Source organism: Xenopus laevis, chromosome 7L, assembly GCF_017654675.1.
Source record: "Xenopus laevis strain J_2021 chromosome 7L, Xenopus_laevis_v10.1, whole genome shotgun sequence".
Classification (NCBI taxonomy): Eukaryota; Metazoa; Chordata; class Amphibia; order Anura; family Pipidae; genus Xenopus; species Xenopus laevis.
In genome coordinates, this window is record NC_054383.1 from 10,985,835 (window position 1) to 11,013,597 (window position 27,763).

A 27,763-nucleotide genomic window follows, 5' to 3' on the forward strand; every position below is an offset into this window, starting at 1 on the left:
TTGTTTTCTGAAGTCGCCTGTAATTGACTAACGAGGAAACTTCGGGCGACTTCGGAAAAAATAGTGCTCCAAGAGCCTGCCCCCAGGCGATTTTCATTTCAAGGTGAACAACCCCTTTCAAGCTACAGACAACGGAATGTGCCGAATTTTGTTCAATGTTTTTCTTATTTCGTGGTTCGAATTCAGCTGAATTCTTTGTGAAAGACTTGATATTGGCCAAATCAATTAAATGATGGATCGAGTGCATTTTTAGCGGAATCACACAGAAGCAGCTCTCCTTTTAGCTTTCATTATCCTTTCAATCTCTACACACAGGAAGCCAAATTAATAAAGCCCACAACCCTCTAAACTGGACATTAATTTAAAAAAAAAAATTGTCATCAGAAATGGATTGGCTGACAGTTTACTGGATACGATTAAGGTTTAAGATCCATTATAGATACATTCCACATATTTAAACAAAGGTTCTCCCACATTTCACGACCGTGTCATTGACGAAGAATTGCTGTGTGCGCCGCGGGCTCCAGACGCTGACTTTATGCTCGGGTGTGAGTACATTAAAATATAAAATGTTTGCTAATTACAGGCACTGAATGACTGCACCCCCACCCAGCACATGATTTCTGTATCCGACCCTCCCTAGTACCAGAAAGCAGCCCATGGAATTGCTCTACACGCTCTGCAATGCTCTACATGCGGCCTCAGCAGCTTCTATATCAACTCTGTGCTTTTTTTTTTTTCTTTTCTAAGCTCTGCAATAAAACATGCTGCTATGTTTCAACAGGGGCCTAGTGTAACTAAAGGGTAACTATAGAGAAAATGAAAATATTTTATATAAGCTTTATCATACTGAAATAAAAAACTTTTTTTAAAACAATTAAAAATTCTGCATGGTTTCTGAAATAATCAAGTTTATCTTCACTATTCCTCTCTCAGCATCTGTTTCTCTTCATTCTGTCTTCATGCAGCAGTTGGGTGTCAGATATTCATTGACAGTTAGATCCAATATATCTTATAGGGGGGCTTCCTTTCCTAGCAGATGTATTAGATCTCACTCTATTAAACTCACCAGACATCATGTCTCTCTACATGCAGGATTTGTGCAAAAGGCAGTTATTTTGTTAGATTTGCACTGGAATCAGTTATTTGAGTGAGCTCTAATTACGGATGCACCGAATCCAGGATTCAGCCTTTTTCAGCAGGATTTGGCCAAATAATTCTGGCAGGCTGAACCGGAGTGGGGAGGGAAATTGCATGACTTTTTGGCACAAAACAAGTAAAAAATGATTTCCCCTTCCCACTCCGTTTGAATATGCAAATTAGGATTCGGTATTCGGCCAAATCTTTTGCAAAGCATTTGGGGATTCCGCCGAATCCAAAATAGTGGATTCAGCGCATCCCTAGCTCTAATACATCTGCTAGGAAAATGAGCCCCCTATAAGATATATTGGATCTAACTGTCAATGATTATCCGACACCCGACTGCTGCATGAAAAGGGATAGTGAAGATAAACTTGATTATTTCAGAAACGCTACAGAATTTTTAATTGATTGTATTTAGAAAGTCTCTTATTTCAGTATGCCGAAACTTATATTCAATTTTCATTTTCGTGATAGTTCCCCTTTGAGCAGAAATGCTGGTTTTATTGACAGTTGATAACGACGCGTTATAGTTCTCAATGCAGACGGGCCAAGTAACTGCAGTGGTTTCACATGCCCCTGTAAGTTCATTATTCAAGATTAATCATATGTAGTGATTAATTACTGTAAGCTGGGATACCCCATAAAACTGAAAGTCCAGACCATCATGCGTTTTCATTTGTACGCAGCCCCTCAAAAGGGGAACTTAAAAAAAAAAAAAAAAAATGATGCAAATCTAAAAGCCTTACCAGGGAAAGCATTGGAGCAGCGAGACTTAACATGGTTTGTTCTACTCAATACCTAATGTTTCAGCCGAGGATCAACGCACATGTAGTATTCCGTATACGGGGATATGTGTAGGACCCACAACACCGGCTGCATTTCGTAGACGAACATTTACAACACGATTAGACAGTGAAGCCTATGTAACCTCAGTGCAAATAGTCAAAATCCAAATAGGACGGCTAAGCCTTTGGCTTTCGGGAAACTGTCCCATGTTATGAGTCCAACTCAAAATGCAGAGACTGCAGAGGTCATGCATCTAGGGCTGAGAGGGGGGGTGCACTGAATTGTGGGAGGATGAAGACTGGGAGGCTGCAGGCTGTGCTGGAGGTGGAGGCGGTGGTGGAACAGGAGTCTGGGTGTTGGGAGATGGAGGGGGTGTAGGACGCTTGAACTTGTCTGGGCTGTTGCTTCTTCGAGGAGAAGGTCTCTGGAAAACACAAGCAAGAAAGCTACTTTAAAAGGGGAACTATTGCGAATATGAAATTTCAATATAAGCTTCAGCATACTGAAATAAAAAAACTTTCTAAATACAATCAAATAAATATTCTGCATTGTTTCCGAAACAATCAAGTTTATCTTCACTATTCCTCTCTCAGCATCTGTTACTCTTCATTCAGCGGGTGGCAATCATTTACATTTAGATCCAATATATCTTATAGGGGGGACTCCTTTTGACTAGAAGATTTATTAGAGCTCATTCTATTAAAATCACCAGACATCATGTCTCTCTACATGCAGAATTTGTGCAAAAGGCAGTTATTTTGTTAGATTTTGTTTGTACTGGAATCAGTTATTTGAGTGAGCTCTAATACATCTGCTAGGAAAGGAAGCCCCCCCTATAAGATATATTGGATCTAACTGTCAATGAATATCTGACACCCAACTGCTGCATGAAGAGAGAATGAAGAGAAACAGATGCTGAGAGAGGAATAGTGAAGATAAACTTGATTATTTCAGAAAAAAATACAGAATATTTAATCGATTGTATTTAGAAAGTTTCTTATTTCAGTATGAGGAAGCTTATTTTAAAAAGTTCCCCTTTACAGAATCAGAAATTTGAAAGGACAGCTGCAGGGATCATAATGAGTCCAGTGCAGGACGGGTCCCTTGTGTCTAGTCCTGTTCAAGATTCCAGGGCCTCTTGTGGTTTTAACTACCTGAAAGGATAAGAATTCATTGTGATCACAGCTCTTTACATGGCATTTTGATTAAAAAAAAAAAAATAATAATAATGTGTATATATATATGTATGAACACCCTATGCCAGAATTGTCTCACCATACAGCCCCGCCCCTCTTTCACGGTCTCCTGACTGTCAGAACTGAGCGAGAAGGGTGTAAAGATCAGCAGGGGTGAAGTTACACATTCATTATGAAAACGAAGGAAAAAATAAGGAGAGTCTGCAGAAATGAACTCATTTTGGAGTGTTTAATTCCCCTTTTCTCTGAGAACTGCAACAAACCAGTTATAGCTCAACCTCTGAACTAGTCTTACCCACTAACCAGACAAAATAATGCTAAATGGGGCTGAGATACACTTCCTATTTCCATCCAAGCCCACGCCTACCATAGGCAAGTACAGGTATGGGACAAGTTATCCAGAATAATTAGGACCAGGGGTTTTCCGTACAACAGATCTTCCTGTAATTTGTAATACCTTAAAGGGCAACTAAAGTTTAAAATAGAATATGGCTAGAAATGCTGTATTTTGTATACTAAACATAAACTTACTGCACCACAATTGTAATCAAACAAATGATTTATGCTTTCAAAGTTGGCCACAGGGGGTCACCATCTTGTAACTTTGTTAAACTTCTTTCCAAGACCAAGACTGTGCACATGCTCAGTGTGGTCTGGGCTGCTTAGGGATCGTCATAAATGATCAAAACAGCACAAGTCAAATAATATCTGCCAGAAGCCAATACAAGACTGATTAATAATCAGAATACACAGACTGAACTGGGTCCTGTGTTGTCATGTAATCTAATGTGGATTTTATAGTTTTTGTATTGTTTAATACACATTTTCATCAACTCTGCAGAACCAGTGGCTGCAACAAAATAATTTTCCAAATAGAATCCCAGTTTATCTGTTTAAATCTGGCTCCATGATCTTTGTCCCTGCAGCTGGAAACAGTAAAGGGGATGTAAAGGAAAAAATAAAATCCAATACAAATCTCTACACAGTCGCCAACTGCTCTACAGGGAAACAAACAAAGCTGCTTGAGTTCTGCATGGCTGGGAAGTAAGGCGGGGGCTCCTCCTGCTGTTCATAAGTATGATTGTTTCCCTGCTCAGCAGTTAGGGACCGTCTGACGATTCCTATCCACAGCAGTAAATGAAGGGAGAATTTCACTGCATACAGTCAGGTTTCTTATAAAAACAGTACACATTTTTTTAATCAAAGTATATTGGAGATAGGTTTCTTTTTCATTAAAGAAAGTAAAAATTGGATTTTATTTTTTTGCCTTTACATGCCCTTTAAGTCTACTAGAAAATCATGTAAACATTAAATAAACCCAATAGGCTGGTTTTGCTTCCAATAAGGATTAATTAGATCTTAGTTGAGATCAAGTACAGGCTACTGTTTCATTATTACACAGAAAAAAGTAATAATTTTGAAAACATTGAATTATTTGGATAAAATGGAGTTTATGGGAGAGGGGACTTCCATAATTTTGGAGCTTTCTGGATAACAGATCCGATATCGATACTGACTAAAAATCCTACACCTCTTGCGACCCTGTGGAACTATATTGTGAGTGGCAGATTTTGATATTTGCTTAGCTCTGATCTGCAGACCTGAAGCACCCCCTTGTGGCTGTTTATGGTACAGCAAGGGCACACACTGCAGCCAAGGGTTGTGCTATGCTTCTGACAAAGTTGACAAACTGAATACATTATTATATATAGGGATGCAATGAATCCACTACTTTTGGATTTGGCTGAATCCTTCGTCAAAGATTCGGCTGAAAACCGAACTTGAACCCTAGTTTACATATGCAAATCAGTGCAAGGAACGACGAACGAGAAACGCCCTTTTCTATGTGACAAAAAGTCAGGTGTTTTAGTTATTTGGATTCAGAGCATCTCTAATTTTATATGTAAAATAATAAATGGGGGATAACAAAAAAGGGTTACAGAGTACAATAGGTTTAGAGGGCCTACAAATTAGAGTTTACAAAGTAAAGGTTAGGGTACAATTGAGACATTAGGATTTTAGAAATAATTTTGTGATATTTTTGATACAGCAATGATTGATTAATTAATTAAGGTACATTGAATAAGCTTCTTCAAACAGGTGGGTCTTTAAGGAGCGCTTGAAAGTTTGGAAAGAAGGAGAAAGTCTGACAGCTCGAGGCAGAGAGTTCCAGAGAAAAGCAGAGGCCTGAGAGAAGTCTTGTAGACGAGAATGGGCAGAAGTGACCAGAGGAGAAGTGAGGTGAAGATCAGAAGCAAAGCGAAGGTCGAGTGAAGGAGAGTATTTGGAGATCAGAGATGAAATATAGGGAGGGGCTTCATTATTAAGGGCCTTAGATGTGAGTGTAAGTAATTTGATTCTAGAGGAGATTGGGATCCAGTGAAGGGACATGCATATGGGAGCAGCTGATGTTGAGTGAGATAGATGAATGAGTCTAGCAGCCGCATTTAGAACAGATTGGATTTGTGACTTGTTGGAATACCTGCGAGGAGTAAGTTGCAGTAATCACGGTGGGAGATGATGCTTAATTAGTGTATTAGTTGATTCCGAACTGAGATATGGTCGTATTCGGGCAATGTTGCACAGCTGAATATGACAAGATTTTGCAAGTGTTTGAATGTGTGGTGGAGTCTAAGATAACTCCTAGGCAGCGTGCCTGTGTGGTGGAATGAAAGGTGGTGTTGTTTACAGTGAGTGATATCTGAGGGACAGGGGAAGATCTTGGAGGAAATATAATGAGTTCTGTTTTAGAAAGGTTCAGTTTCAGGTGGCGCTGTGACATCCAGGAGGAGACAGCAGAGAGACAGTCTGTGACTTGGGAAAGGGCAGAAGTAGAAAGATCAGGAGTAGACAAGTAGAGTTGGGTGTCATCAGCATAAAGGGGATAAAAGTCCAAACGACTGAATAACTTTCCTAGTGAAGTTGTATAGAGCGAGAACAGCAGAGGGCCTAGAACTGAGCCTTGAGGAACTCCGACAGAGAGAGGGAACGTAGTAGAAGTAGAGTTAGAGAAGGCAACTTCAAAGGAACAGTCGGACAGATAAGATGTAAACCATGAAAGAGCAGTGAACGCCAGCTGAGTATAGAATGTCTAGGAGGAGTGTGTGGTCAACTGTGTCAAAGGCTGCAGAGAGATCTAGAAGGATTAGAATGGAATAGTGACCTTTAGACTTTACCAGTAGAAGATCATTGGTTACTTTGGTGAGTGCGGTTTCAGTTGAGTGTGTTGAGCGGAAGCCAGATTGCAGGGGGTCGAGAAGGGAGTTGTGAGTGAGATGCTGGATCAAGCATTGTATAGTGAATAAAGCACCCCCTCTTGTAAATTATAAGGATATTATAAGTTACCGAGGAGTTTCATGACCATATAAAAACACAAGGTCGAAGGCCGAGTGTTTTTATACAGGTCATGGAACTCCAAGGTAATTTCTAATATCCTCATATTTTGCAACTGGGGGTACTTTATTTATTATAATACACAAATTTCATTGTCTGCAGAGAGAAAACACAAACCCCGTGTTCTTACCGCGATACCGTGAGATGATCCCATATGTTGCACGTGTAATCCTGGCGAATTAAAGTACGACATTCCAGCTCTGGTCAGAGAGGTTGGAGGTGTGAAGCCGACGGTGTGACTCGCATATGACAGACCTGGGGTGCAAATGAGAGCAGTGAAACATTTAGCATTTTAATTATTTATCCTCTATATTAAACTATGTTTGTTTACAGAGGAAAAAATAAGCACAGCTTTATAGGAGATCTTTATGCAAGTTCTGCCTTCAAGCAGATCAGTACAGGTACGGGATCCATTATCCAGAGACCCATTATCCAGAAAGCTCTGAATTACAGAAAGGCCGTCTCCCATAGACTCCATTTTATAAAAATAATCTAAATGATTAAAAATGATTTCCCTTTTCCCTGTAATAATAAAACAGTATCTTCTTCTTGATTCCAACTAAGATATAATTAATCCTTATTGGAAGCAAAACCAGCCTATTGAGTTTATTCAATGTTTAAATGATTTTCTAGTAGACTTAAGGTATAACGATCCAAATTAAAAAAAATCCATTATTTGGAGAGAAAAAAAACGGTCCCGAGCATTCTGGATAACAGATCCCATACCTGTACCTTCCCTATAATGCATAACTAGTTGATGATAGCTGCTGATGTTATTTCAGTTGTGCGCAAATCCAATTGAATTAATGTTTTGTGCTTTCACAGGGAAGAGCATTCAAATGGTTGAAACGCCTTCCTCTCTCTCACAAAGCAGCAATTCCAACATGCTTTACATCTACGATTCTGGCTTTCTCTATAAGAAAGCATTCACACTATAGTGGTCCAAGGATCAGAGCTGAAATTCACAAGTGGCACCACTGTAGGGCCGTGCGATTGGGCTATGAAAGCTTAAAGGGATACTGTCATGAGAAAAAATGAATCAGTTAATAGTGCTGCTCCAGTAAGAATTCTGCACTGAAATCCATTTTTCAAAAGAGCAAACAGATTTTTTTATATTTCATTTTGAAATCGGACATGGGGCTGACATATTGTCAGTTTCCCAGCTGCCCCCAGTCATGTGACTTGTGCTCTGCCTACACACCAATATTACAACTAAAAAAAAATACACTTGCTGGTTCGGGAATTAAATCTAATATTGTAAAGTAAATTATTTGCAGTGTAAACCGTGTCATTTAGAAATAAAAACTACATCATAAAAATCATGACAGAATCCCTTTAACAAGGCAGAGATAAGAGAGAAAAGACTTACCAGGTGAAATCGGCCTGCTGGAACTTGGTGACGGTGTATACGGTATTGGGCTGGACACAGTGCGAGGCCTCAGGCCTTGTGCCGACATCTCATTAAAATACCTATAATAGAATAAAATCAACGAATCAGACTTGTCTGGCTAATTTGTGCACATCTTGAAATGGAACAGCAATAGAATCTCAGTCAGTCAGTATTTATTGGACAACTTGGCTTTCCTAGTCTACTACAGGTATGGGACCAGTTATCCAGAATACTTGGGACCTGGGGTTTTCAAGATAACAGATTTTTTTCTTTAATAAGGATTTACATACTTTAAGTCTACTAGAAAAGAATGTAAAAATTAAATAAACCCAACAGGCTGGTTTTGCTTCCAATAAGGATTAATTATATCTTAGTTGGGATCAAGTAGAAGGTACGGTTTTATTATTACAGAGAAAAAGGAAATCATTTTTAAAAATTTGGATTATTTGGATAAAATGGAGTCTATGGGATCGGATCGGATCCCATACCTGTAACACAAAGCAACAAATCAGATGTCCACTTTCATTATTTCTAACTGCACCGGACCAGTGAAAGGTAACTGCTATCGACTAACGCTCCGGGGTAAATGACTATATAATGCGCCTTACAGCAGTGAAGTAAATGCAGTAAAGGAACTGGACATAAAACTCGCCTCTCATCATCCATTTCTAAGCTGGACTCGCTTTCTGATAACTGTCGGCACAGCGCTTCCCTTCTCTCCATCTCCCGCTGTAACTTCCGCTGAAGCCGTAAATTCTCTTCCCTCATGTGGCGCTCCTCTTCCAAATACTGAGCCATCTTCTCAGTGTCTAGAACAGAAAACTAGAGACTAAGTGATGATGGCAATAGTCACAGTTTTGATGCTGGGTTGCATTGTTGAAACTAAATGCAGCGGCAGTGCAGTGGTTGGAGAATTGGAGGTTCCTAGTTTACACTAAACATTAATCTTTTTTCAAGGCTGGCACCATCACATGTTGATCAAGGAGTTATCCAGCTTAAATAGATTGAAATATATGGACAAACAATCCCTGTTTTGTTTAGGCATTTTTTAGTAGCAGTATGCACAAAATGTCTCTATCTTAAATATATTGATAATGGGTTGAGTGCAGAGGACTCTTGTGTTTGTCTTTATGTATTTTGTGGTCACAACCTCATTGCACCCCCGCCTAATGATTTTAAAAATTAGTGGTGAGCACAACTTTCCCTTGTTTGATCAAGGAGTTTGACCTGCTCCCAACCAATCACCATCAGTGCCAACCAATCAATCACCATCAGTGCCAACCAATCAATCACCATCCGTCCCACCCAAGCAATCACCATCCGTCCCACCCAAGCAATCACCATCCGTCCCACCCAAGCAATCACCATCCGTCCCACCCAAGCAATCACCATCCGTCCCACCCAAGCAATCACCATCCGTCCCACCCAAGCAATCACCATCCGTCCCACCCAAGCAATCACCATCCGTCCCACCCAAGGAGCATCCGTCCCACCCAAGGAGCATCCGTCCCACCCAAGCAAGTCTCTTTTCCTTGGGAGTGGACCTGTGGTTCACATGGGATGTCCACTGCAATAGGAACCAAAGCTTCACTAAATGCTCATGTGCCATTTGGCTTTTAAAGAGGAAGAAGCTAGGTGTTCCTCTACCAAGATGGCAGCTGAGCTTTTAAAAATGACCGGAAATCACTTCTCGTTTGTTGTTTCAGGGACAAGGGATGGGCTGAACATTTCCTTGAGGGTTTTCCTTGAACATTAAGGATTTAAAGGATTCTTTTTATACAGTTTGTAATTTCAGCCATCTGGTTGCTGGGGTCCAAATTACCCTAGCAGCCATGCATTGATTTGAATAAGAGACTGAAATACGTAGGAGAGGCCTGAATAGAAAAAGGATTAATAAAAACTAAGCTATATATGTGTAGCCTTACAGAGCATTTATTTTTAGAGGGTCAGTGACCCCCCATTTGAAAGGTGGAAAGAGTCACAAGAAGGAGACAAATAATTAAAGAACTATAATAATAAGGGAAACCAATTGAAAGGGTGCTTAAAGTTGACCATTCTGTAACATACTAAATAAACAAACTTAAAGTTGAACCACCCCTCGAAGAAACAGCGATGGCTTATGAGTCATTTCACTTACGCTGCATTTGCGCGGCCCTTAATTGATTCTTTAGCCTCTCGACTTCATTCTTCAGAAATCGAATGTGTCTCATCATGTTTTCCGGGGATTCGATTTCCATGGATATGTCTCGTGGCGACGGCGGAGCAGAAACAGGTTGGTCTAATTTCTCTTGCAATATTCTGGAACAAACCCAAGCATGATGATGATGATGAACATGATGAACAAAGAGACCGCTAAGCAGGCTGCACAATCCAAGTCTATAATGCTTTGTATGTCCATTCTGTGACACAGAGAGGCCAAAACACTGCATTTATTAGCATTGTGCTGACTCTCACAGAAACACACACTCTGCCCCCCGGGATCTATGCTCAGTAGTACTCTATATCTATTCTACTCAGCACTGATCTCATTCAGTTTAAATGAATATTATTTTATTTTCCCTTTTCCTTTGCAATGCTGCTTCCATATATTGACTTCTGTCTGGCTATAGAATGAAAGATGCCATGTAATTGCCAAACTCTAGGAAGCAAGAGATGGAAATTATTCAGAATCAGGTGCGCTGCCCCAAGTGTGGATGTTGGTTCAAGAGAAACCATTAAAGAATAAGTAAACCTTTAAAATAAGTGAATGTAAAACGGATGAGGGGGCTATTCTTAGAATGTTTGCAATTTACATTCATTATTTATTTATTTCATTCCAAGATATTAAAGGATACATATACTGTTAAAGGAGAAAGAATGGCATTTTACAACTGGGGTGCCAAAAGTTAGGCACCTCCAAGTGACTATTTTTACTTACCTGACACCCCAGGCCGGAGCTCCGATCAGCAGAAAACTGCACCAGCCCAGGGGGTTTTTCTAGCGTGCACCGCGGAGAGATCCTCTTCCTGCTTCATCAGTTTTCAAATTTCCAGGGGCAGACGCATGCGCAGTAGAGAGTTAAAGTTCAGCTTTCTGCACTACTGCGCATGCTCAACTTTGAGAAGACCCGAAGAAGCAGGAAGAGGATCTCACCATGTTGGTCGCTAGAAGATCCCTGGGCAGGTGTGGTTTTCTGCTGATAGGAGCGCCAGCCCATGGTGTCAGGTAAGTAAAAGTACTCACTTGGGGATGCCTAACTTTTAGCACCCCCAAGAGTAAAATGCTATTCTTTCTCCTTTAAAGGAGAATTCAACCAGTAACATAAAAAAAACCCTACCCCCCCCACTCTACGTTGATCCCCCCCCCCCAGCCTACCTGGTACCCGGGGAAAATGCCCCTAATTTTTACTTACCTCTCAGTGCAGATTCTATCCTCTGGCCGCCATCTTCTTTTCTTCGTTAAACTTTGGAAGCAGCCATCGTTTTCGGTGCATGTGCAGTTGGAGTAATATTCCAGTTGTTCGGGACCGGAATATTACTCCAACTACACATGCGCCGAAAACAACGGTCTGCTTCCGAAGAAAAGAAGATGGCGGCCGTGAACTCCAGAGGACAGAATCTGCACTGAGGGGTAAGTAAAAAGTTAGGGGCATTTACCCTGGGTACCAGGTAGGCTGGGGGAGGAGGCAGGGTTTTTTTATTTTACGGGTTGAATTCTCCTTTGTTATGAATTAATTTTGTTACAACAGTGCCACCTATTTCTATTCTTCAACTATTCTGACCAGCAAGTAGTCAAGGAAGTTGTCAGGAGAAAGAAAGAGGCTGCTCTGATGTTCTTCTGCTTAGGAAAGATTTGAGAAAGGTTTCTAGTTTTTTTCCGAACCAGAAGAACATAGTAGGTGCCAGTTCTATAAAGACAAGGCTGCATCAGTGAACTAATACAGTCCTCTCCGATAGGATTTTCTAACCCACTCAACAGATATTTGACCGATTTTGGTAAGATATTGGGCAGGCAGTATACACAGGGCCAAAATAACCTGCTTATGTGTGGCCACCTTCTTATACTGTCCCGTTTACATAAGTGAATATAAACACAAATGAGCCACACTGTGAGCAGCATCAAAATCACCAACCTTTTCTCAGTCTCCAGCTTGTCCATTCGCTTCCACAAACGGTTTACCAGGGCCTCTTGCTCCTGTTCTAGTGTGTTTTCCAGATCGATCTTCTCCCGTCTTAGCTGTGACCATTACAAAGTGGGCAATTTATAGACTTCAAACAACTGTGCACGGTTGATTTCAACATTTAAGACATGAACATGGACTGCCCCACATTGTGTTATGTATTTTCAGCATATTGGCTCATTGCTTCCTCATGGTAAGAAAGTGCAATGCTTTTCTTCACTAAAAGAGTGGGTTATATTAAAGGAACAGTTCAGTTGAAAAATAAAAACTGGGTAAATAGATAGGCTGTGCAAAATAAAAAATGTATCTAATATAGTTAGTTAGCCAAAAATGTAATGTATAAAGGCCGGAGATAGTGGATGTGTAACATAATACCAGAACACTACTTCCTGCTTTTCAGCTCTCTAACTCTGAGTTAGTCAGTGACTATGAAGGGGGGGCCACATGGGACATAACTGTTCAGTGAGTTTGCAATTGATCCTCAGCATTCAGCTCAGATTCACAACAGTTATGACCCATGTGGCCCCTCCCTCAAGTCACTTATTGTTTACTGCCTGGTAACCAATCAGTGGAAACCAAAAGAGCTGAAAAGCAGGAAGTAGTGTTCTGGCTATTATGTTATAGACAATTATTAGAAACTCCAGTAGAGTTTCTCTGTTAGACTATATTAGAAATATTTTTTATTTTGCACATATCTATTTATCCAGTGTTTATTTTTATACTGAACAATTCCTTTAAATCCACTCTGTCTACTTGGAGGCCCTCCCAGACATTTTTACGCCTCTCCTGCTATTTGTACAAAAAACCAAGGCTGGTTGCAGTAAAATAAATAGTTGTAACCCCTCCCTTGTACCCCCAGGACCCCCATCCCACTAACCAACAGAGCCGTGATCCTTATACATTGACAGGGAGTGTACCTGCTCCAGGGTGAGCTGTTTGGAGATGGTATCATTTTCCAACTTCTTAATCTTCTTCATCAGCTTGTTCACTTGGAACTCCTGTTCCTGCTCCAGGTGCTGCTCCAGCTCAGCCTTTTCGTGCTGCAACTAAAAAGACACAGAAAACAAACTCCAGCTTCATTTTTTAATATTAACAAGATAGCTGGATTGTGCCAAAAAGTATAAAGGGCAAGGAAACCTTAAAAATAAGTGAATGTAAAATTGTTATTCTAAGCACTTTTGCAATGTACATTAGATGTGCTTAGAATAGCACCCTCATCAATTTTACATTCACTTATTTTAAAGCATTTATCCTTTAAAGGAGAAGGAAAGGCAAAACATAAATATCTTTCTATCATAAGTCTGGTGGACTAACAACTTACTGAACGTTTTGAAAGTTGTCTTCCTGGTGTCATTTAAAAGCAAGACCGTTCTGCGCAGACTGCAGCGTGTGACTCCAGTGACGTCAGACATTATGCAGGCATCATCCTCCCTGCTGCCCGAGGCAGCCTTGAGGCGCATTGGGCACAATTACAGTCTAATGCGCATGTCTTAGGGGCGCTGCCTTTCTCACTATCTGGCTATGCGCGCGTCATCATTGGGCCCTATGAACACGCCCCCCCAGCCAATCAGAATAAAATCTTCTCGGTGCTAAGGAGACGCACGAGCATTATGTTTTTGATCAGGGATCCCCAACCTTTTGAACCCATGAGCAACATTCAGAAGTAAAAGGAGTTGGGGAGCAACACTAGCATGAAAAATGTTCTTGGGCTTCCAAATAAGTGCTGTGATTGGCCATTTGGTAGCCCCTATGTGGATTGCCAACCTACATTAAGACTCTGTTTGGCAGTGCACCTGTTTTTTATGAAACCAAAACTCGCCTCCAAGCCAGGAATTCAAAAATAAGCTCCTGCTTTGAGGCCACTGGGAGCAACATCCAGGGGGTTGGGGAGCAACGTGTTGCTCACGAGCTACTGGTTGGGGATCACTGTTTTTGATTATACTGGGGACAGCAAACAAGCAGCATCTAGCACTTGCAGTGCTGGGCGCTAATGGGGGTCAAGGTTTTTTTGTGCGCATGCACAAGAGGCAGAGGAAGCGTCAGTTATTTTACAAAGATGGCGGCTGCGTGACTGTAGATGCGAGCAGAACAGGAACACAGATTTTATGCGATAGGCTAGGCATTGGTGAGTTACAACTGTAGCGATTGAGGAAATCTTGAGGAGTACATTAGAGGGAGATAGGTTATGATTTTTGCCTTTCCTTCTCCTTTAAGCATTTTCTTAAAGGGACACCCAACTGCAGCTCTCCAGCCTGGAGGATCATATATATTGATCATACTTCAGCTATATCATTTGTTATCATCCCCATGGGGTAAAGTAATAATGTTCTAACTGGTGGACTGGGAGGCATTGTAGTTTATATGTATTCGTATTCGGCCAAATATCGAACCAAATGTTTCTTCTGCACCAGAAAAGCTGATGCATTGGTGGAAAAACCCAATGTGTGTGCAAATTGTACAAAGGCACTTTTTTTCAGTTATATGGTTCAGCCAGGCTCGTGGATTCGGACGAAGCCTGATAAAAACAGCTAGGATTTGGCTAAACCAAATCCGGTACAGGTATGGGACCTCTTATCCAGAATGCTTGGGACCTGGGGCTTTTTGGATAATGGATCTTTCTGTAATTTGGATCTTCATACCTCAAGTCTACTAGAAAATCATGTAAACATTAAATAAACAAAATAGGCTGGTTGTGCTTCCAATAAGGATTAACTATATCTTAGTTGGGATCAAGTACAAGCTACGGTCTTATTATTACAAAAAAAAAAAAAAAATGTGATTATTTGGATAAAATGGAGTCCATGGGGGATGGACTTTCTGTAATTAGGAGCTTTCTAGATAACGGGTTTCCTAATAACGGATCCCATACCTGTAGTAGCCTGTAAAACACATAAAGAGTGCCAAGTGACCTCGGTTATAACCAGTGCAAGTCCCACAAAAGAATATTGGGGGATTAGTAACTATACAGTAGGTTCAGGAACTATTGATATGGAAATGCCAGTTCTTTCCCAGCAATGCTGCTTTGTTTTGGTCACACTAAGATTAATGAGCTGTGAAGATAATATCTGGGATTCATTTCTATGAGAGGGAGTTGCCCGAGAGGCTCTAAGCCCAGAACTCCATTACTTTCTCATACAGGCTTGACTGCACATGTGAGTAATTGTTTGGAAGGTTGTACAGGTATAGGATCCCTTATCTGGAAAACAGTTATCCAGAAAGCTCCAAATTACCGAAAGACCATCTCCCATCAACTCCATTTTATCCAAATAATCCAATTTTTATAAAAAATGATTTCCCTTTTCTCTGTAATAATAAAACAGTCGCTTGTACTTGATCCCAACTAAGATATAATTAATCCTTATTGGAAGCAAAACCAGCCTATTGGGTTTATTTCATGTTTACACGATTATCTAGTAGACTTAAAGGGGGTTGTTCACCTTTGAGTTAACTTTTAGTATGATGTAGAGAGTGTTATTCTGGGACAATTTGGTTTTCATTTTTTATTATTTGTGGTTTTTGAGTTATTTAGATTTTTATTCAGCAGCTCTCCAGTCTGCAGGTTCAACACTCTTATTGCTAGGCTCCAAATTATGAGCAACCATGCACTGAATGGAATAAGAGACTGTAATATGAATAGGAGAGGCCTGAATAGAAAGAGAAGTAATAAAAAGTAGCAATAACAATACATTTGTAGCCTTACAGAACACTTGATTTTTAGATGGGGTCAGTGACCCCCATTTGAAAGCTAGAAAGAAGGCTGCAAATAATTAAAAAACACAAAAAATAAATAATGAAGACCAATTGTAAAATTGCTTAGAATTGGCCATTCAATAATATAATAAAAAGTTTAGTTAAAGGTGAACCACCCCTTTAAGGTATGGAGATTCAAATACTGAAAGATTTGTTATCCGAAAAACCCCATGTCCCAATCATTAAGAATAACGGGTTCCAACCTGTACTATGCCAATTATTAACACAAACACAGTGATTCAGTTACATTTTACCACCAACCAATTATTGATCCTGGAAATACAGACTGCTTACAGTTTAGTCTGCATATTGAAACAAGGGCAGTGTTAGAGAGAAACCTTGTATGTTATTCCTCTTTAAATGCAAGCAAATATTCCACAAGTATGAGACCTCTCAGGACCTGTTTTCTGGATAACAGATCCTTTTGTAACTTGGATCTTCATACCTTAACGGTAAGGGCACACACTATAATTCTGGGAGATTTAGTTGCTCGTCGACAAATCGGCTCTTCTTCGTGCGACTAATCTCGCCGAAAAGCATTCCCGCCGGCTAGAATCTAAATCTCCGGCAGAATGGAACTTGGAGCACTTGATGTTTCGAAGTCGCCCGAAGTTTCCTCACGAGATTTAGATTCTAGCCAGCAGGAAGGCTTTTCGGGGAGATTAGTCACCCAAAGAAAAAAGCGATTTGTTGTGGGCAACTAAATCTCCCTGAAGAGTGTGCCCTTAGCCTAAAAGAACAGGAACACCCAAAAATTAAAGTGTTTTAAAGTTATGAAAATATCATGTAGTGTCGCCCTGCACTGGTAAAACTGATGCGTTTGCTTCAGAAACACTACTATAGTTCATATAAATAAGCTGCTGTGCAGCAATGGCGGAAACTGAAAAAAGTCTATGTGGATATAAATAGTGGATAACAGATAACACCATTATGTTCTACAGAGCGTATCTGCTGTGTAACCTGAGCCTTTTCTCCTTTGAATGGCTGCCCCCATTGCTACACAGCAGCTTATTTATATAAACTATAGTAGTGTTACTGAAGCAAACACAGCAGTTTTACCAGTACAGAGCAACACTGCATTATATTTGTATTACTCTAATACAGTTTCATTTGTTTATGTTACTGTTCCTTTAACAATCAACACTGTAAAATCAAGTGATTGTGTAGGAAAGAGATAAATGAGGGAAAGTGCCCACTCACCTGCATGAGTTTCCGGGACAATTCGTTAGTGAGGAACTCCTCTTCTTTCTCATAGTTCACAGCGAGGGTTTCCTTCTCTTTCTGCAAAGCCTGGATCTTTTTAAACAGCGTGTTGCTAATGAACTCCTCTTCTTGCTCTGCCCGGGCTTGCTGGAGAAAAAAATCAATGAAGAAAATCAGCATAATCCCAGATAAACAATCTGAAATCAACCTGTAGTTTTTCTTTATCAGACAGGAGCAGTTTATGAATACAAAGCACTAAAAAACTTAACAAATATTTGTACAAAGTAAGGGAAATAAATAAATATGAAGTCACACAAATGTAAGTTTTATTTTTGGTGTTACTGGCCCCATAAATACGAAGGAATTGCAAAACACATGGGAATTGCCTGACCTGTATAACTCAGCCTTGTGCTTTTATATGGTCACAGAACCCCTCAATGACTTCTAATATCCTTATCATTTACAGTAGGGGGTACATTATCCCTTATAATACATGAGTGATACTCAGAGTTCCCTGTATAACTCAGCCTGCAGCCTTGTGTCTTTATATGGTCACAGAACCCCTCAATGACTTCTAATATCCTTATCATTTACAGTAGGGGGTACATTATCCCTTATAATACATGAGTGATACTCAGAGTTCCCTGTATAACTCAGCCTGCAGCCTTGTGTCTTTATATGGTCACAGAACTCCTCAGTGACTTCTAAAAACCTTATAATTTACAGTAGGGGGTACATTATCCCTTATAATACATGAGTGATACTCAGAGTTCCCTGTATAACTCAGCCTGCAGCCTTGTGCCTTTATATGGTCACAGAACAACCCCTCAGTGACTTCTAATATCCTTATCATTTACAGTAGGGGGTACATTATCCCTTATAATACATGAGTGATACTCAGAGTTCCCTGTATAACTCAGCCTGCAGCCTTGTGCCTTTATATGGTCACAGAACAACCCCTCAGTGACTTGTAATATCCTTAAAATTTAAAGTAGGGGATACATTATCCCTTATAATACATGAGTGATACTCAAGAGTTCTCTGTATAACTCAGCCTGCAGCCTTGTGCCTTTATATGGTCACAGAACCCCTCGGTGACTTAAAAAAGGCTCAGACATTACTTTAATAATATACTAATTGCATACACAGACAAATCACAGCTAGAGATGACAACTCCTCATATAAAGTTTTATGCCATTCTATTAAAAGGCATCATCAGTCACAGCCACAGATTATAATGTATTTTCATGTGAAGCCAAAAACGCCTGTAACCTGAAGAAGTGCCTTAAGGAGAGGAGGAACAGGTCTGAGACAGACTCATATGTAAGTCAGACATTTCCACCCTCTGTATGTTGTGACTCATGAACACGGACAACAATGTGATGCTGGGAGAGTGGAGACTTGCGACTGCCCAAACAATAAACACAATGAGTGGAAGGGGAGAAGAATCCAGGGCCGATAGACTGACAAAAGGAAAACAAGTCACTTAAAACAAGATACGCAGTAAAGCACTGCGTATCTTGACAGCGCTATATAAATAAATGATGATGATTCCTTCAGGGGAAACAAATGTCACATTTCCTTTCCATTTCCAGTAATCTATATATTCCAGATTTTTAAAAATGATTTCCTTTTTCTGTGTAATAATAAAACAGTAACTTGTACTTGATCCCAACTAAGATATAATTAATCCTTATTGGAAGCAAAACCAGCCTATTGGCTTTATTTAATGTTTACAGGATTTTTTTAGTAGATAAACTATGAAAAGATCAGTTATCCAGAAATACCCAGGTCCCAAGCATTCTGGATAACAGGTCCTGTACCTGTACAGATATGGGGACCAAGACAATGCTCCCAATGCAAAAAAAATATAGTTGTATTACACCTTTGAGTAAACTTTTAGTATGATATAGAGAGTGAAATTCTGAGACAATTTGCAATAATTATATGAAGTTTGAGTTATTTAGCAACTCTCCAATTTGCAATGTCAGCAATCTGGTTCTAGGGTCCACATTACCCTAGCAACCATGCATTGATTGAATAAGAGACTGGAATATGAATAGGAGAGGTCTGAATAGATGAGTAATAAAAAGTAGCAATAACAATACATTTGTAGCCTTACAGAGCATTTGTTTTTAGATGGGGGTCAATGACCCCCAATTGAAAGCCGCAAAGTGTCAGAAGTAGGCAAATATATATATATAAAAAAAAAAAAAAAATAATAAATAATGAAGACCCATTGCAAAGTTTCTTAGAATTGGCCATTCTGTAACATACTAAAAGTTTACTTTTAACCAGTGAACCACTGAGACACATATCAAGGACTGCACTGGGCCCTGGATGTGGTCAATAAAGTTGGGAGCAAATACAAGATGGGGTGGCCACACACACGAATCAATATCACCTTACAAAACTAATTTTCGTACGATATTCAGTGCGTGTATGGTGGGAAAATAGCCTACCAATACTGGCAGAAGACTTGGATATCGGTAGGCTTGTCGATTGGGCTGGACGGAAAATTTTGATCTGGCACCTTTGAAGGCATCTGAACATCGGCCATTGTTAGTGCTGAATCGTCAGATAAAGGTAGAATTCTATTGTTTCTACCTGTATATCTGACATTTCTGCTCTACACACGTGTGTTGAATCATAATTTACGGCCATTAGACTGCAAGCTCTTCCGCACACAGGGATTTTGGCAGAAATGGAGGAAGGTGGGAAGCAAGTGACAGTGACAACACTGAGACAGAACCTGGCCTCTAATGGGTCAGGGCGCTACAAGGAACCCACTGAGCTTCTCTGCACTACAACAGGGCACCTTGTAAGGATCTAAACAGGGCAATAAGCAGTGCCATTGCTGCAGACATCATAAATAGCAGTTAAACTTGATGTTCATTAACCCAGACGGGCACACAGACTGCAGGCTCCTCTGACAAGTCATGCAAGCACACACCAGGAACAGTAGGACGCTTGTTTTAGACTCTTTTCCAAGGCAATCACATCTGAACCTGTATTTGCTATGAGATTTTATCATAACAAAAGCCCAAAGTAATGGCAATGGCTTCCCTGACAGTGAGGGATTAAACACACGGGCAGATTCGGGGACATTTCCTCGTGATGCAACTTCAGGCGACATCGGAAATCGAAGCACCGCGAGTGCATTGGAGCAGGCGTTTTTTTCATTTTAGCAGAAGGAAAGCAGTTCGGGGCGATTGTCTCCCCGAAGAAGAGTCAGTTAGTCGCCAGGCGACTAAATCTCCCCGAATCTGCCCGTGTGCTTAAACCCTTACACAGAGGTCAGTTTATAACAGCTCTTGCTGAGCGCACAAGGACACAAATACTTGCTCTAACCCGTACAATGGATTTTCTGTTTATCAGGTTTCGAGCAGCTTTGCCCAGTGGCAAGCAGATTAAAGATATTATTTAGACATAAAACAATGGCTCTACTCACTGCACCTTGTGCCCCACTCCCAGGCAGATACTCAGTGCCACAGCAGATATGGGACCTGTAATCCAGAATGCTCGGGACCTGGGGGTTTTCAGGATAATGGATCTTTCCGCTATTTGGATCTTCATACCTTAAGTCTACTAGAAAATCATGTAAACATTAAATAACCCAATAGGCTGGTTTTTCCTCCAATAAGGATTAATTATATCTTAGTTGGGATCAAGTACAAGCTACCGTTTTATTATTACAGAGAAAAAATAAAATTAATTTGAATTATTTGATTAAAATGGAGTCTATGGGAGACAGCCATCCCGTCATTTGGAACGGGTTTCCGGATAACGGATCTCATACCTGTAGTAAGTAAACAACAAAAGTTCAAAAAATCCTAGCCTGACTAGGATTCTTCACAAATTCTTGACATTTTCAAATTGATAAAGTGCTTTACCCACAATGCTCTCCGGAGCAACACAAAAAGAAGACCAGAATGTTTTCCGGATAATGGATCTTTCCGTAATTTAGACCGACTAGAAAATCATGTAAACATTAAATAAACCCAATAGGCTGGTTTTGCTTCCAATAAGGATTAATTATATCTTAGTTGGGATCAAGTACAAGCTCCTGTTTTATTATTACACAGAAAAAGGAAATTATTTTTAAACATTTGGATTATTTCAATAAAATGGAGTCTTTGGGAGACGGCCTTTCCGTAATTCAGAGCTTTCTGGATAACAGGTTTCCAGATAACGGATCCTATACCTGTACCAGGTAGTGCCCTGCTCGTTCTTCTCCAGCAAGACGTCTATTCATAGCAACAGAGGGAAGAGGCTAATTCTTTGTCCAAGTCTCGCCAGATGCATTTCTTCAGTCTGCTAGTGCGGATGTTACTGATGAGCTGGGAAGTGCAGTTCAGCTAAAAATAAAGGACAGGCTAGGGATCTCTAAGCACTACTGGCATTTGTGCTGAACATCCAAACTGCTACTGATACAATGCCAAGGAAATAGCTTCATTTTATTAGGCTTCAAGCAAAGACTGGGGCTCATTTATAAACACTGGGCAAATTTGCACCTAGGCAGTAACCCATAGCAACCAATCAGTGATTAGATTTTTTTCCCCACCAGCTGCAAGGAAAACAGTGAAAGCAAACATGTGATTGGTTGCCATGGGTAACTGCCCAGGTGCAAATTTGCCCAGTGTTTATGAATGAGCCCCCTTGAATTCCTGCAAGACATTTATTTGGTTTTGGGGCAGGTAGGGGAGAGACCCAAGCCCTTAGCAACAAAACATGTACAGGTATGGGACCTGCTATATAAAATGCTCGGGACCTGAGGTTTTCCGAATAACGGATCTTTCTGTAACTTGGACCTTCATACCTTAAGGGGAAGATTTACCTAGGGTCGAATATAGAGGGTTAATTAACCCCTCGATATTCAACTGCCGGATTGAAATCCTTCGACTTCGAATATCGAAGTCGAAGGATTTAGCGCTATTCTTACGATCGAAGGAATAATCGTTCAATCGAATGATTTTAATCCATCGATTCGCCACCTAAGGGTTTAGGTGGCGAACTAGGGGGTCGAAGAATATTTTAAAGAGACAGTACTTTGACTATCGAATGGTCGAATAGTCAAACGATTTTTAGTTCGAATCGTTCGATTTGAAGTCGTAGTAGTAGTGGAAGTAGCCAATTCGATGGCCGAAGTAGCCATATTCGACCATTCGAAAATGTAAGTATTTTTTCTTCTATTCCTTCACTCGAGCTAAGTAAATGGGCTCCTAAGTCTACTAGAAAATCATATTCTGCATCAAACAGAGGCCAATATTAGTTGTAGTGAAGAGCTGGCAAGCAAACAAAGCAGTGCCTGCAGCGTGGGCATGTAGAGAGACATTAGTAGGGTGCCCCGATCTGACAGTTAGTTCAGCTGGATTGTGCCATATGGCTGCTCAGTGCATCCCAAGAAACCCACACCGTCCCACAGAATCCTCCACTAGGAAAGCAAAGACTGAGATAGGGATAATTCCATAAAATGTAGACGAATATCTAAGAAGCTGTAATTCAGAAATCAGCCACATCAGACAACGAGATCAGAGGTTTGCTATAGATATAAAATAACAATAAAGCAGGAAAATCAACATGACTTTGCCCCTTTAAAGGAGAACTAAACCCTAAAAATGAATATGGCTAAAAATGCCATATTTTATATAGTGAGCTTATTGCACCAGCCTAAAGTTTCAGCTTGTCAATAGCAGCAATGATCCAGGTCTTCAAACTTGTCACAAGGGGTCACCATCTTGGAAAGTGTCTGTGACACTCACATGCTCAGTGGGCTCTGATTGGCTGTTGAGAAGCTAAGCTTAGGGCTCGTCACTAATTATCCAGCAGAAAATGAGCTTCCCTGGCTGTAATATAAGCTGATGCTACAGGTTTGCTGATTATTAAATTCTGATGCTAATTGCACTGGTTTCTGTGCTGCCATGTAGTAATTATGTGTATTAATTACTAATCAGCCTTATATTGTGACATTTCTATTCTATGTGTACTGTATATTGTGAGTGGGTCCCTAAGCTCAGTAAGTGACAGCAGCACAGAGCATGTGCAGTGAATCAGCAGAAAAGAAGATGGGGAGCTACTGGGGCATCTTTGGAGAAACAGATACAGATACTGCTAAGGGCAGAGACAAATGTTGCTATTTCAGAAGATTAGTCAACCAGTGACAAACCGCTTCTTCGGGCGACTAATCTCCCCGAACTGCATTCCCGTCGGCTAGAATGTAAATTGCTGGCGGGATGGCACTCTAATCCTTTCATTTTTCCGAAGTTGCCTCACAAGGAAACTTCGGAAAGATGAAGGGATTAGCGTTCAGAGTGCCTTCCCACTGGCAATTTACATTCTAGCTGATGGGAAGGCAGTTCGGGGAGATTAGTCACCTGAAGAAGAAGCTATTTGTCGCTGGGCGACTGATCTCCCAAAATAGCAGTGCGTGTCTCTGCCCTAAGGGTAAGGCTACACGGGCAGATTTGGGGTGATTAGTTGGGCGTCTTCGGAAAAAGAATGCCGCGAGTGCCATCCCGCTAGTGATTTTTCATTATAGCCGACGGAAAGGTAGGGAAAGGCAATTCGGGGAGATTGTCGGCCCGAAGAAGAGGCGATTTGTCGCCGGGGCGACTAATCTGCCTGTGTGTGGTTACCCAAAGGGCTGTGGTTGCCTTGGGCTGGTACAGAAGCACAAATCCTCATGTACAACATTTTTAGCTACTTCTTTAGTTAAGCTTTAGTGATCTTATCATCTCCAGTCCTGAATACTGTTAGAATCAGCCTTGAACATAAATCTGCTTCCAGCCGCCCACACCAACCCGGCTCCCACTAATTCTGTCCCAACTCTATGCCTGCACCCAGCTCCCCCTTTCTGGCTGTGTAAGGGTGCCCCCCAAACCAGAAGAAAGGTCAAACTCAATATCTTCTCTACATGTCCTGCCATCAGTACTAACGACTCCAATCAGGATTGCCAGGCTAGCTTTTCCAGCCGCATTGGGCTACTAATTTAAAGCCCAGGCGGGTTTTGAAAGTACAAACTAGCCAAGGTACTGCTTTGGGCTACTTTTTGGGCCTTTGGTTGGTTTGTACTTTGTAAACCAGCCATTTTTTTCCTGTGCAAAGCCTGCATCTCCCCATGCATGTTGGGCAATGTATTTTTTAGTTAACGATTTGCCAACTGTCAAGTTTAATATAAGACTACAATAACCAGGATGCAATGGGCCTGACTTGTGTAGAAGTCAAGAATTACCAGATTTTGGGCTCTGTATCCCAGTCTCCTGTCACTCTTAAAGGGCACCTGTTGGGTAAAAATGTTATCCATAACCAAAGGTGTAGGCTAATAGAGCCCACATTCCGGTTGGGAATAAAAGTAGTTTTTAAAATAAATTTTTTTTTTTTAAAAAAAAAAAAAGTGTCCCCCAGCACTACGCTAACCACACTGGGAGTGAGCTCCCACGCATGCAGCCATGTTGAATCACTCGCATGCGCATAACGTCACACGCATAATAAGCAATTTGTGGCACATTTTCATTATGCGCATGCGAGTGACCAGACATGGCTGCATGCATGGGAGCTCCCTCCTGGTGCAAGTAACGCATTTAAAAAAAAAAACGACTGTTATCCCCAACCAGAATTCAGCCTCTATTAGCCGGCATGTTTGTTTGGGGATAACATTTTTAAGACAACAGGTGCCTTTTAAGCATTGTCAATTTTCCAGGGATGTTCCTCAATTTTAGACAATTTTCAGACAAAAATCATCTGGCAGCCAAAATGTCTAGAGGTTGACCCGTTTTACCAATATTTATTGAAGTTGTATATAAATGAGGGCCTTATAGGGCCCCTATACCTCCTGGCCCCCCCTCTGTAGTTACATCCCCTGGTGACTGGCAAATCTGTCTTTGCTTCAAGGAAAAAACTGCAATATTTTAAAAAAGGCATTTTTTCCACATATATTCATATAATACACAAAAGCCATGAATATCCTGTAAATTATATCCTTATAAACGGTGAGTAGTGATGTCATCAGTTATAAACGGAGAGTAGTGATGTCATCAGTTATAAACGGTGAGTAGTGATGTCATTTCTGTCACATGACTCACTAAAATTTGTGTATTATAATAAATAAAGTACCCCCAGTTGTAAAATATGAGGATATTAGAAGTTACCTCGGAGTTCCATGGCCTTCGGCCTCGTGTTTTTATATGGTCAAGAAACTCCTCGGTAACTTATAATATCCTTATATTTTACAAGAGGGGGTACTTTATTCACTATATATTTATTTTCTCCACTGCACATATTGTGCTATTGTTGGGCTACTGTTGAAGAGCCTCTTGGCTGGTTTTGTAGCCGACTTTGGCTGGTTTTGAAAATGACACCCTGCGACCCTGCCTCCAATATACACCAGTCACCCCCAATTTCAACCTGTCACCCCAAAGACTTGTAATGAGCCCCCTTAGTCCTATTCTGCCCCCATGCTGGGTCTTATAGACAGGGCTTTCCACCCTATAGAAAAAGGCTTCTCACGTGACCTCAAGCTGATGTTGAACTGGAACTTATACCCTTTCTGACAGCTTTTGGTTAATGGTGGAAATAGGGAGGGGAGTTGTAGTTGAAGCACAAGGAATAGCAGCAGCTGTTACACAATGGGACAGGTTATGTGTTTGCAGCGGACAGTTTGGATGCTGAGTCTGATAGCAATTGCCTGTGTGAGCCGAGAAGCTGAAGCTGCAGTCAGTAACACGAGTCAGGCCCACCCATCCCACGAGCTACTTACAATGGTGACGCTGGCCTTGCGCAGGTCTCGGTTCTCCTCCATCAGGGCTTTGCACTTCAGCTTGTACGTCTCCAGCTCGATCTTCAGCACCTTGTTCTCCTGCTGCAGCGAGGCCAGCCGATTCGTCAGCTCCTCCAGGCGGAAGGGCGAGATGACGATGCCGGACTTGCCCGAAGACGATGAAGCCGGAGAGGAGGTCTGCATGGCTGCCGTGCTACTGCCGGCCCCGTCGGTATCGCTCTCACTAGCGCTGTCCGCCATTGCCGAGGTGGGAGGGGCAGGCGGGGAAAAGAATGACACAGAATAAGCGGCAGCAGCAGCGATGAGACACTGGTAGTGGCTAGTTGCTATCCTCTGAAACGACTGACGTCATGGTCATGTGATCCTACCATGTGACCGCTCCACTGCGGATTACCTATAGCAGCGGCTACTTCCTAGGGAAGGACCTGACGTCACGGTCATGTGATCCTACCATGTGACCGCTCCGCTGCGGATTATCTATTAGTGAGTTTTGAATCACTTATATTAGATATTAGTGAGCGGCAAATTCAAACAGGGTAAAGCGGCAATGGGTTCTAGTGGCGGGCGGCGGACTCTTGTCAGGACCTGCAACTTAATCCCTGGTTGTCATCTTGTATTTCAGGTTTGGTACCGGTTGTAACTTCTACCTTAGGGTTTTTGGGGCAGTTCATCGTGTCGCTTAGAGTTGCGGCCTGTTCCGTTTTGACTAGTGAGGGGCGAATCTCTCCTGTTTCGCTTCACCCAAAAATTCACGAATTTCCCGCAAATTTCGCGAAACGGCGAAAAATTTGCGAAAAAGCATGAAATCGTTAAGTTCTCAAAAAAATCGAGAGTGCAGGCTCAAGTCACATGACTTGGGGCAGCTGGGAAATTGACAATATGTCTAGCCCCATAGGGCAATGAATGAACTGCTCAACCTGAACCTGCCCGTGACCTGAAGATTTGATGCGCCAGCCGACCCGCATGTCCCGCAGGTTTCTGGTCGGCCCGCACATCACTAAGTAGTGCATAGAAAGATAGTTTGGGCTCGGTGATGCTTGCAGCAAATTGATATAAATAAATAAAACTGCTCAGACAACTTGATGTTAAAAATGTGCATTTTGTAGTAGGGCAGTACAAAAATAATCAAAAACTCTAGGTACATTTGTAAATATGGTGTATGTTAAGGTGTAAATGCTTATTTTAACAGCAATATTGGGCTAACTGCTCCATGTATCGTCATGTGCTTTAATTCTTCCTATTCCTCCTGTTTGTGGATTAAAAATTGTATCTGGTTGCTGGCAACCGAAAATCTTGTTCTTTCTTTCTCATTTTATTCAACTTCCATTTTTGACATCCCCTTTGGATTGTAAGCTCCTTTGCACAGGGCCTTCCTCGCCTTTTGTATCAGTACTGGACTTTATGTATGTAACTGTATGTTCTATGTATGTAATTCATGTGATTTCTTTGTATAAACACATTTATTTGACAGCCCTGCGCAACATGTTGGTGCTCTAAAAATACACGTTATTATTAATAATAATAATAATAATAATATAAGCCCTAGTCTGCCTAGTTGCTATGGAGAGTCCTAGCAACCAGATAGCTGTTTAAACACACATACACAAACAAGGCCAATTGCAAATATGTTTCACTGTCAGTTAATTTTAGTAGGTGTCTGCTCACTTTTTAAAGGAGAATTCAACCCATTATAAAAAAAAACCCCTCCCCCTACCCTGGGTAGACCCCTACTTCCCCCCAGCCTACCTGCCCACCAGGCAAATGCCCCTAATTTTTTACTCACCCCTCCGTGCAGATTCTGGCCTCGGAGTTCACAGCAGCCATCTTCTTTCCTCGGTCTTTTGAGAAAGTGCCTTGATAGCCACGAAACGCGTTAAGCTATGGTTCCTTTATGAGGCCAAGTGCCGGGTTTAATGGAATAATAGAATATTAATTTTTATTCGACTATAAGTCTGAACTTCTCCCTC

At 41.1% G+C, this 27,763-nt stretch overlaps 1 protein-coding gene across 1 annotated transcript; it reads right to left on the reverse strand.

The window, feature by feature from the left end:
• Positions 1–1,220: 1,220 nt before the first annotated feature.
• On the reverse strand, positions 1,221–26,178 carry ccdc6.L (coiled-coil domain containing 6 L homeolog). The gene is made up of 9 exons (XM_018225080.2): positions 25,776–26,178; positions 17,018–17,167; positions 12,985–13,113; positions 12,020–12,123; positions 10,046–10,206; positions 8,561–8,717; positions 7,888–7,988; positions 6,649–6,773; positions 1,221–2,353 (listed from the first exon to the last, which is right to left on the reverse strand). The coding sequence occupies exons 1-9, from the start codon at positions 26,034–26,036 to the stop codon at positions 2,183–2,185; spliced, it is 1,359 nt and encodes a 452-aa protein (XP_018080569.1). The 5' UTR covers positions 26,037–26,178; the 3' UTR covers positions 1,221–2,182.
• Between the last annotated feature and the right edge of the window lie 1,585 nt (positions 26,179–27,763).